Source organism: Ptychodera flava, chromosome 8 (assembly GCF_041260155.1).
Source record: "Ptychodera flava strain L36383 chromosome 8, AS_Pfla_20210202, whole genome shotgun sequence".
Lineage (NCBI taxonomy): Eukaryota > Metazoa > Hemichordata > Enteropneusta > Ptychoderidae > Ptychodera > Ptychodera flava.
In genome coordinates, this window is record NC_091935.1 from 19,377,831 (window position 1) to 19,388,932 (window position 11,102).

General features: G+C 41.4%; 1 protein-coding gene across 1 annotated transcript; it reads right to left on the reverse strand.

Moving 5' to 3' along the window:
* Nucleotides 1-234: 234 nt before the first annotated feature.
* LOC139138734 (uncharacterized) lies at nt 235-10,191 on the reverse strand. The gene is made up of 6 exons (XM_070707247.1): nt 10,044-10,191; nt 4,387-5,453; nt 3,779-3,888; nt 2,195-2,548; nt 1,552-1,768; nt 235-828 (listed from the first exon to the last, which is right to left on the reverse strand). Exons 1-6 carry the CDS (start codon nt 10,117-10,119, stop codon nt 802-804), a joined length of 1,851 nt encoding a protein of 616 aa, XP_070563348.1. The 5' UTR covers nt 10,120-10,191; the 3' UTR covers nt 235-801.
* Between the last annotated feature and the right edge of the window lie 911 nt (nt 10,192-11,102).

The window sequence follows — 11,102 nt, forward strand, 5'->3', positions numbered from 1 at the left end:
TTGAAATGGTTAAATGTTGAAATGTAGAGCAGATCATTGACTAGATCAGACTGATTCACAAGAGGGATAAAATTCTGTCCCCGCAGAAAGTTTTATTCTAGGATCGGACTGGGCATGCGTGTCAGTGTTCAAGGCTTCTAGATCTGTACTCCTTTTTTTGTTACTTTAATATCACGTGAATTTTTCCGACAAAGCAACAAGGCTGAGAATATTTCATGCTCGTTTTACAAACGAATACCTTTGCCTCTTGCTAACCATCCCCTGAGATAAACCAGAGTCACTCATGTCATCTTTAACACGCAGTTCTCACTCAACATCAGGAAAATGATACGGACGGAAAAGTGTAGTAAATATAGATATGCGAGAAACGGCAAAAATCGACGGAATTCTAGATTGACTTCTGTTTTCAAATTCATCATGCTCTATACGTGTAATGACAACCTATGACCGTAAGAGACATTTGGGCGGAAGAGCGGGCCTGCTTTTCAAACGTTCACTTACTGCGTCATTAGAATGGATGGTACTCAATGATATCTTATAAACTTTTTTGAACAGAAAATATGACAGTAAACGATATATTATGTAAGGTACAGGTATAGTCATAGAAAAAGGTTTGAGATCACATTTAAGTAAGTCAGTCTTGCATTGACCCGGCACCAGTGTATGAAAATTTCTAAGTAGAATGACACACTGTGTGATGTATCGGACTGTGGAGGGCGCTGCTTGAAAACTTTTGCTGCTTGTTCATCCGGTGTATTGCTGTGGCGTTTTCCAATTCTATTAAAGCATGAGTCGAAGGAACTAGTCGGAACCTGGTTTTGTTTCGTCCTAGAGCAGAGGAAAAGAATGTAGTTGTCAATTAGAACCATGCCAGAAGTATTGGAAAGTACACTGGTTGGAAAATTCCAAATACAACGTCAATTTTTGGTTTTCTGTCAGGCACTATACACCGCCTCGGGGAAATTACAAATTCTTGAGGGAGTCTCCAACGCTGTTTGCCGATTTCAGCGTCATCATTACTCGAGTTTCGATTTTTCCGTTTTATTGATTCCATTATTGACGAGCATGTCAAAAAAGAACAGCTGTCAATTATCTCTCGACCGGATAATCTAACATACAGAATCTTCTGTAATTAACGATTGGACAACGGTGTCTTAAAATGATTACGCCTACATTACCTACATGCCTACATTTCCAAAATTAATCGGCGGAATTTTGAAACAACCAGCATATATCATAGCTCGTAAATAACACTAAATGAAAATAACTTGACAATTGTAACAAGTAAGGATACACTGCAGAAGCTATTCATATTGAACAGATATTGCGATATCATCTAAAAGGCATTTAAAAGGGCATACTCTGTGTCACCATAAAGTTCTACATATGTTGATTTTCTGTGTTTTTCTTTCAATTTAATCGCATTTGAAGTTTTTTGAGATGTTCATTAATAAAGCTATGACGTCAAGTCCCACATTAAGATACTTCTGCCGCCCTTTCAAATTGTTCAGTCAACTGATTAGAGACTGAGTCAACATGGAGTTGTCATACCATTATCACGGCCACATCTGCCTCGACTTCAATGTTTTCATCGTTTGCAACAGACGGGGCCTCACTGGCTTCAACGTTCTGTGGGTTGTCCTCAACGGCGGCAGCTTTTTCTTCCATCAGGAGGCTGTCTCCGGTTTCAGCATCGGGAGAACCGGCTTCATCGCCGTCGTGTGCAGAGATTTCATCTGGCTTGGGGGCTGTCTTCCGCCGTGTATGTCTACAGGACGAATGACATCAATATGATATCAACAAAAGTTACCGTAAAGGGATTGCAATGAAATTCTCGATGGCGATGGTATTGATTATAGGACAAACAACCAAATTCAAAACTTGAAGTAGAAACAGCAATAAATGATCGCCAATTTGCCCTTTCAGTAGTTGCCAATGAAGTCTGTCTACGTTTATAGAGGAAACGGAAAACACTGTAATATCTCTCCAAAAGATTCAATAGTGCTATGATACACCGCACTGCATACTTTCATCAATTGTGTGATGGATTTTTAGTCTATTTGAGCATAAGGTTCTAAAATTATTCTCTACATATATTACGAGAGTATTCATTTCGCCTCTGTAAAGTGAAACACCTTGACGATCACTGACTTTGGTACCGGGATGATAATTAAAAGCTTAAGTCTGTCTGTACCTGTGTTTCAAGTAATACCATACGCCAAAGCCTGCGGCTGCCCCCGCACCGACCACTCCGACACAAATTAAAAATATCGCCCATCCGGGGAATGCAGATCTTGTGTCTTCTTTGTCCGTTAGCTCCTCATACGAGACTGTGTCTCCGATACTGTAACCAAGCCTTTCTTCGAGATCCTCGGTGTGTTCGTCAAGCATGACAATGAGTGACTCGCTCTTCATGAGGACGCCCTCTCCCGTCGGATGACTTATGTAAAATCCTATCAAGGTGTAATTAACGTTGCTGCATGTGTAGTCGTATTCAGATGGAGAGTTAGCACACGAATCGGCATAGAAGATCACGACATCATCGGAGCTGGAAGTAAGATTTAAAGAGGTGAACTGCTGAGTTCTGTCGTAAAATGAAGTGAATGCATTTACCGCTTGAAGGGTCTCTGCAAACTACATTCATGTACCGAAGGCATGAGTAAGTGTTATTTCGTGAATCAAATTTTTGGACACGATCTAAAAGGATATTTCGGGGGCAAAGTTTTGCCTCCAGTCATGTACTGTCTTTCACCCTCCGTGTCTTCACTTGCCTTCAAAGGCCAAAGAAGGCAAATATGCGAACCAGACACCTCTGCTATCTCCTTAATCCCCTGCTCTGACTGGGAAATTGCACGATAATCAAAACGGAAGATGACATTGAGGACGCGATTAACGTATCGATACAAACAGGTTATCTAAATTTTCCTGAAAGTTCATACATTGCAGTATCAGCACACGTACTTTGGGTCTTTTCGCTGGAGATATCATACGTGACCGTTCAGAGCAAAACCGTTTTATTTGCATGAATGCATTTTGTGTGAATTCCCACTCAGTGAGTACTCGCCATTATAGTAAATTTCAAGTTTGCTCTTGTTCATTTTTGACTGGACAGACTGCATGGAAGTCGGGTTTATGCTGACTAGCAAAATCTGCTGTCAATGATAATGCTTGTAGTATTTTTCTCTTCCCGGCGGCTCTATCGATATCTGGGCTCGTTCCGCTAAAGTCAGCCGACCGTCTGTTTTTTTTCTTAGCGCTGCATTATTTTAAAAGTGATTTGAGTGAGGAAGTCAGAGTCTGAACTGATAAAAAGGAGGAAGTGTCGATCTTTGCGTCACGATCTGATTTCTACAGCCTTAGTTGGATTGAAACTGAAGGTCAAGTTTACATGAGGTAACAGAGAAGGACGAACACGCAAAGTGTTTGGTGACCAATTGGCCGAGTTTGGCTATTAAGTCGGCCATTTTTCATGAATTTTGTTTGATGCAAGATACTACTTACATTGTTTGACATGTTGAAAGATACTGAATAAATGGGTGACCATTTACTCGACCCCGTTTTTAGACAAATTAAATGAAACTATCGTGGAAATGAATTAATGGTCATGACCATTAATTCATTTTCGCGATGGTTTCATGTATCGTGTCTAGAACCGGGGTCGAATATATGCACGGTCACCCATTCATTCAGTATCTTTCGACATGTCAAACAATAAGCTTATTATCTCGCATCAAGCAAAATTCATGAAAAATGGCCAACTTTGTCCCTTTAAACTTACGTGATATTTGCCATGCTTCCATCGTCGTCAATGTAGCAATAACTGGTATTTGCGCGACAAAAAATGTTGGCTGAGACAGCGATAGCTTCTTTGAACGCCTCTCTATCCCACTAACAACGAGAAAAAAGTTTGTTATATAGTTGTGATATTGGACACGGAGTTCAGCGAAATAAGTAGCCTGCGATGTTTGAGAGTATGCCAAATACTAAAGCGAAATAGTATCGATTCGGCATGAGGAGACGAGTATTCTTAATCCTTATAACAGTTGCTCAGTTGTATGAAAAATAGGAAGACAAACGCCTTGTTGACAGATGAGTATCTTCATCTTATTACGCTCGTACAAGAAACGCAGCGAGAATTTCAGTCTGATTTAGATCGCATATACTCAACTAAAAAGGCCAATGAACAGCTTAATATTCATGCATGCGCACCTTCAGTTAAGATTAAACACAAAGTTATTGCTGTGCTCACTGCGTGGCTCCATCAACAAGATACAAGGAGCTTACAATATATTAGTTACAAATGGGAGACATTTTCGGCAAACAAAGTGCAAATAAGAACCGTTATTGTTGTTATTGTTGGAACTTTTTAGGAACACTTGATAATACCTTGTCATATGCGACTGCTAACTCAGCGACAACGCCTCCTTCAGAGATTTCCTCCATCGGCAGCGCTGTTGACGGCATATCGGATGCGACTGATGTGGTGATGTGAGCAGTTGATGTTGATCCAGTGTAGATACCGTCACTCGGAGTTTCATCTGTGGTTTGAGTCACTGTGCTCACGTCTTCTGTCGTCACGGTCTTGATTGGTGTGTGTGGTGTCTCACTTTGTGTAGTTTCGCTGGTATCCGTAGACGCCGGTTCGCTCACGGTTACAGACGTTCGAGACGTGTCCTCAGTAACGCGTGTTGTCGTTGAGGGCGGCCTGGATGTTTCAGCTGATTGACTGGGACTTATTCCAATGGTAGGGGTTGACTGCTGCATTGTTGTAAATCCAGTTGACGGACCATCGGAGGTGGTCCTGTCTGTACTTAGCGAAGTCTGGGCCTTTGTAGTGCTTGAAGTTGGTTCTTCCGTCGATCTTGATGTTCCCACGCTCGTCGGTACTGACGTTGACGTTGACTGCGTTGAGCTCATCGGTTGGGTTGAGGTTGCAACTTCACTGGTACTCAAGAATGTAGTAGCAGGTCGAGCGACGGTGCTGGTGACGTCTTGTGTAGACGTCGGTAGAGTGGTGGTTTCGTACCTTTCGGTTGACTTGATGGTGGTTGATACAACGTCAGTTGTCGTTAACGTTTCTTCAGTTGTGGTATCTTCCTCGGTGGCTGTTGAGGTCCAGTCGATTGTGGTTGATATAGCTTCAGTTGTGGTGTCTTCCTTGGTGGTTGTTGAGGGCCAGTCGATTGTGGTTGATATAATAGCTTCAGTTGTGGTGTCTTCCTCGGTGGTTGTTGAGGGCCAGTCGGCTGTGGTTGATACACCTTCAGTTGTGATTTCTTCGGTCGTTACGTCAGGTGTTGTGCTCCGTTCGACCGTAGTCGAATGCTCACTACTTGTTTCTGGCACATCTGTGGTCAAGTATCTGGATGTCGTGTCGATAGAAGTCGACCACCAGGTCACAAATTCAGTGGTACTTAAGCCTTCAGTACTGATTTCAGTGTATGACGAGGAATCTATTCAGAAAAAATACCACATATAGGTGTGTTTTCTTTTTATCTACCAAGCTTCACTATTATTCGATGGCATTTACTCAATAAAGACGAAGAGTTTAATTCACGATTTAATCTATTTATCAAACTAAACTAGCATATCAACTATACACTGCCTAACGGTTACAATATGGTTATATTATTGTACAATGTCAGGATGAAAAATATCTGAACTTCTCCCCAATATAACCTAGCAAGCCAAGGAAGCGCGACAGGACGCCGACGCACCTCTTCGGCAGAGCGTTCGGCAATCCCCGTACTCTGCATGCTCACCCTTATTTTTTGTTATCCCCCCCCCCTTTCTGCAAAAGCAAAGTTTTTACTCTTGCCCCTCCCTAACTTAATGCGGGGAGCATGGTGCGCGGCCGGGCGCCGACGCATCTCAAGGCAGATCACCCTGCGATGCCCGTCCTCTGCAACTTTACTGTACTCCGACAAATCCGATCCGGACTTGCTTGCTGCTGTTGACGTGTCGGGCGTTCGCTTGTGCGCATTTCCAAGTGTTCAACTTCCTGTCTCGCGATCGACAAATTATGCGTGTACCTTATGATCATGAAGGAATGAATAAATATATTACCTCCGCGCTCGTGATTGTCCAGTTCATTTATCGCCAACTTTGACGCAAAAAAGTCGTAATCTGCTAGTTTCCTGCCCTAAGACGATCGAATGTTGTTCTGCTTCTATGTTTGTTGCTTTTAATTTGTTGAATCACAAGGGCAACGTTGAAAGATTCAAAAATAAGCTTAAGTTGTTCGCCGGTGACTTGAAATCGGTGATTGTTTGTAGTGACTGAGGGGTCTTTTTACAATGTCGCAAAAGACTTACAGAAACCTAACCCAAAAGGATGATGGCATCATTTTACTGCTAAACAGACGGCACATATTTTACTGCGGTTCAAACCTGAAAAAATCGAGCTTTTACCACTTTTCCACTAAGTCCGAAATTTGCCAAGCAAAACATGGGATACAAAACGAACAACTCATTTCTAAATCAAGGTGATTTTTAAATCTTTGTCGTAAAATCTTGGTCCGTTCACGGAGCTAGTGGGCAAGGCTGCCCCACGGTCTGTCAAACAGTTTGTTTTACACATCGTTTACATAACAATGACGACTGCTAAACTTCACTTTCTGGCACATTCGATCCATTAGGGCAGATTGGTATGGTCCATCTGTCCAAACATGGAATCACTTTCAAAATTATTATTGGACATTTAGGCTAAGATATTCCGGTTGCCCAAAGATACTCTTGATGTGTATCAATTTTATTCAGAGGTTTTAGCCTGACTTGCAAGTCAGAGAGAGAGAGACAGACAGACAGACAGACAGACTGACAGAGAGACAGACATACAGACAGACAGACAGACAGACAGACAGACAGACAGACAGACAGAGAGTTTGTAATTCTCACTGGTTTTTTATTCGTCCATGATGGAGGTAGTCGAAAAGAGTTTCGTAAGAACTTTTCAAAAACACGCTTATGGTCACCGTGACCTATATGAATGTTTAGCACAGGACGTTGTTGAGATGTCGATATTAGTACGCCCTTTCGTATCCGCCGATTTCGCAATTTAAACGGCAGGCTTCGGGAGCTCAATGTGTTACCGAGCGTTGATAAGTAAAAATGATCATAACCAAGGCTAAAAGTTTATCTTCACAACCAACACACGTAGCATGTCCAGGCCGCGTATGTATTTGCCGGACGGACTTTCTGGTTTGAGGGGCGGAAGTGTACCGGTCAGCGCCGACATCGGTCCTTACACTAAACGACGTCATTGGCCTTAACTTGTCAGAAATTTCTTGGTCGTAACCGTAGTATGAGGCATGGTCGGAAAGTTTAAAATTGACCCTCTTGTCAATCGTCTTGCCATTCTTCCGCCATAACGCTTCCCCTTACGTACGCCTGTTTACCTAAGAAATCAAGGTATTAAGGTGTCGCTTAGCCATATTTGATCGGTAGCTCAATATTGATTTTTAGAGTGAATATTGATTATTATTGTATAGAATGGTTGAATACTATTAACTCATGATCATGTCACTGGTTGTATCAAATTTATTGAAAGTGTGTTTGCGAACCAACTATTTACATTCGATAAAATATTTACATTCGATAAAAATGTGCCCCCCTGCATGACCCATACGACAATTGTCACGTCGCACAAGTAATGTGTTGGCTTGGTTTTTTGCCCTGTATTTCACCCACATTGGTATACATACACTATAAGGGAAGAGTGGATACGAACCATGTTTCTCATTCATCCTTTCTTCAGTTCACTTTTCAAAGACACCACTGGTCTTATGTCTTTACGCTTGAAGACAGGCATCTTCGTAGAATAAGATCAAAGCTGCGCTCTACGTCGAAACCTAACTTTTTCTCATGCCTCACATCGAACTTACTTATTCTCCTCCTCCTAATCAGACAGAGTTCACTTGCAGCGAAAAGCGTTATTTTGGCAACTCTATGTCAACGTATCGAAGATCTAACACATTTATAGAACTATATAATCTTGGTGCCGGGCCTTTTTCAGTTCCCTGCGCACATTATACAACAACACCATGTGTAATTCGCTTTGTGGTTGTTCGTCAATACTGCAACGATGATACTGCAACGAGGAGGAAATCGATTGGAAAAGTTTTGAAGTGCCATTTGTGTACATTCAATCGATCGCTGTCATGTTATAAAGATGTGCCCCGAACTGATTTATTGTGTGTGCACTGGGCTTAATGAGGACATCAAATTCAAACCTTCTACCGGTTGGTAGCGATGCTATCGAAAGTGTTTACTTTAGGCAATTTATTACGCGTCGATTGTTGTGTTATTTCTGCTTGAGGTCAATGGCATGCTTTTCAAATACCACTGTGTTTGGCATCGCAGCAGAGTGTTGATGTCAAAACCGAAAATGCGGCTAGTTTTATAGACATCGTCTCATCGTCGCTCTTCCAGGCCCTCTCCTGCAAACCTCCTTAGTACATCTATACCCCTTGTCTGTCTGTATTTCTGTCTGTCTTTAAAATGCATGTTTGTCTATGGACCCGATTCTCACGGGATGTGGCCAAAGATTTTACCTCGAAATGGTTAAAATTGGTTGATTTTTGGTGGCATTTTCATTTGCGTATACTAGTACGAGAAAAGGCTATAATTCAACTCTGTACATTAATTTATGATCACGGACATTCTTGCAGGATATTTGCTCTTATAATTATTACAATGTCAGAGAATTTTACCATGAAATTTTCTCTGTCGAAATAACAGTGGCATTATTTACAAATGCCTGGTGGACGTGAGTCGCTCCTGGTAATCATTGTATACAATGGTTGATCATGGTATGTCAATTACTAACTCATTTGCATACCGAACAAATCTTTCCCCAGTCAGAGAGTTGTGTTGATTGCACAATGGAGAAACGCTGGTATTTACAGAGTTCATCATTTGACGCACACGTGAAATATTTTCAGATCAAGTAAATGATAATGTTGAAAAGAAGCAACAAAATTAACAAGCCTAAGGTAGAATGCGCCTGGGGGACAGCTATTCGGACTCTAAAACTTGTATAATTCTTTTCTGATCTCCCCCTTTTCGGGGATCATTTCAAAACTCTTGGTTTAAAAAAAACTTTTTACAGTCTTAGTTTTTCAAAGATAATAAATTATATTTTCCCAATAGAGTTAACATAGGGATGGCGGCCATTTTGCATTTCAAATATCGGTAAATCTTAATGGATAATTTGTTTATATAGTACCAAAATTTGCACTGTGAACCCCGATTTTTATTTTTGATTTTGAAAGAGAATTGTTGAAACATTCCTGAGGAAAGTTGGAGCAAAAGTTTGAGACTTTCAATTTCTAGGTGCATACTACCTTAAGGTAAAGGCATATTCAGTTTGTTGTTTGTGACTGCAGTATTTATTTATGCACTTTATGCGCTCCTTAACTGATTATGCTGTCAGAAATGTGAACACGTGTTATCTGAAAGATTCATCACCCTTACATAAAAGGACCAGTGTTGCAAATTCCGCGAAGCCGGCTACGCCCTACAGTTAATATTTAATACGATACATATATGGCGACCGCTTTTAGAATAAAACTAAGATAAGGGTTGAATTCCGTTCTCATGGAGATCGATCAAACACAAGTTATTTCAATGGCGGCATGAATGGTGTCGCCTGTATGTTATTTGCAGGCTATTTCTTTCAATTGCCTTTCTATCATTAGCTTTTGTTGCTTTTCTCTGTAACATGACGAAGTGCGTTATCGAATAGTCTCATAAACCGTCCACTTTAGAATAAACGAAGTTCGGAAAGTTTTCAAGGTGCAATTGAGACTGGCAGTCTCAGCTCCGTCTAATAGTAAATTCTCACAATCCCTTTTTTCGTAATTATCGGTTCCCTTGTCCGAAATGGGATAAAATTGTACTGCAAAAACCACTTTTTCGTTGTTACTTCATCAATTAAAAACGAATTTGCATATCATTCTGAATAAAGGCTTAGTATTTCTCTTTCACTTCAGTAGATTTTTGACACGTGTTGACATTTCATCCAAGCTTTAAAAGATTACTTACAGCCCTCTGTCTTGAAAGTGCCAGAAATAAGCCAGGACAAGACCAACACGCACACACTTTTCGAAATCCCCTTCATTTTTCCAGTGCCGATGGATGGCTTTTGGTGGACGGGCGAGCGTCGACAGAAGGCAGGACGGAATGGCACCGGAGTCGGTCAAATGACGAAATGTTCAACAGATTGTAACAAGTAGACCTTGTTGCGTGGCAGCGGTCTAACAGTTCCATTTATTGGACAATACGATATCTAATCAGCTAAACTGCATTGACATAATAAATGGCAGATATCAGAATCGTTTTTACCTTTCATTTTATCTCTCGGGCATTCTATTTGTTTCTAAGGGGTTCCTCTAATTTGCGAAGGATATTTGAAAGTACTCGTGGCATCTGATCGACACTGAAATCAATCTATGCTCACTTCTTACAAATTGGCTCCCTTTTTTTCGGTTTTGCCTCATAAGATCAACGACGATAATGAAGTATAATAAGCTGACCTGCTCTTCCTAACCAGTAAACATTTTGTAAATGGAACGTCGTTCTCCTTGATCAAGGTTCGGTGTCTAACACCGTGTTATCTCGTAACTTCCCACAGGTCTCAGTTTTTGTAGATTTAAGGTAACCTAGGTGTTTTTTTATTTTCAATGTTGAGATAACGCAAGCAACTCATTGCCTGATTAAAGTTTGGGTCCCCCACCGATCTCAAGAGTTTTGTCGTTCAGTGATGTCGACTGCCGCATGCCGCGTGGGTTGACCAACGCCTTTCTCCTTTGAGTCTGCGCTTCTTAGTGGAAGTGAATGGGAGCACTTTCGGTAAGGAGATGATCTCGCCTGGAGGAATCGTATCCCGGCTCGTATCCTCCTGATGGGAATGCTGTATGAGTCGTTAACAAGGACACCGATGGCCACATCACGCCTGTTCTGTGGCCAATGACGTCATGCTCAGATTGAAGGTAAATCACATGAACAGCGACAGAAAGACAGCCATGTCACCTTAACATCTAGGCTGTCCAACAAGTTTGGAATCAAAGCTTAGATCGAATTCTGCGAGTGAAAAGCAACATG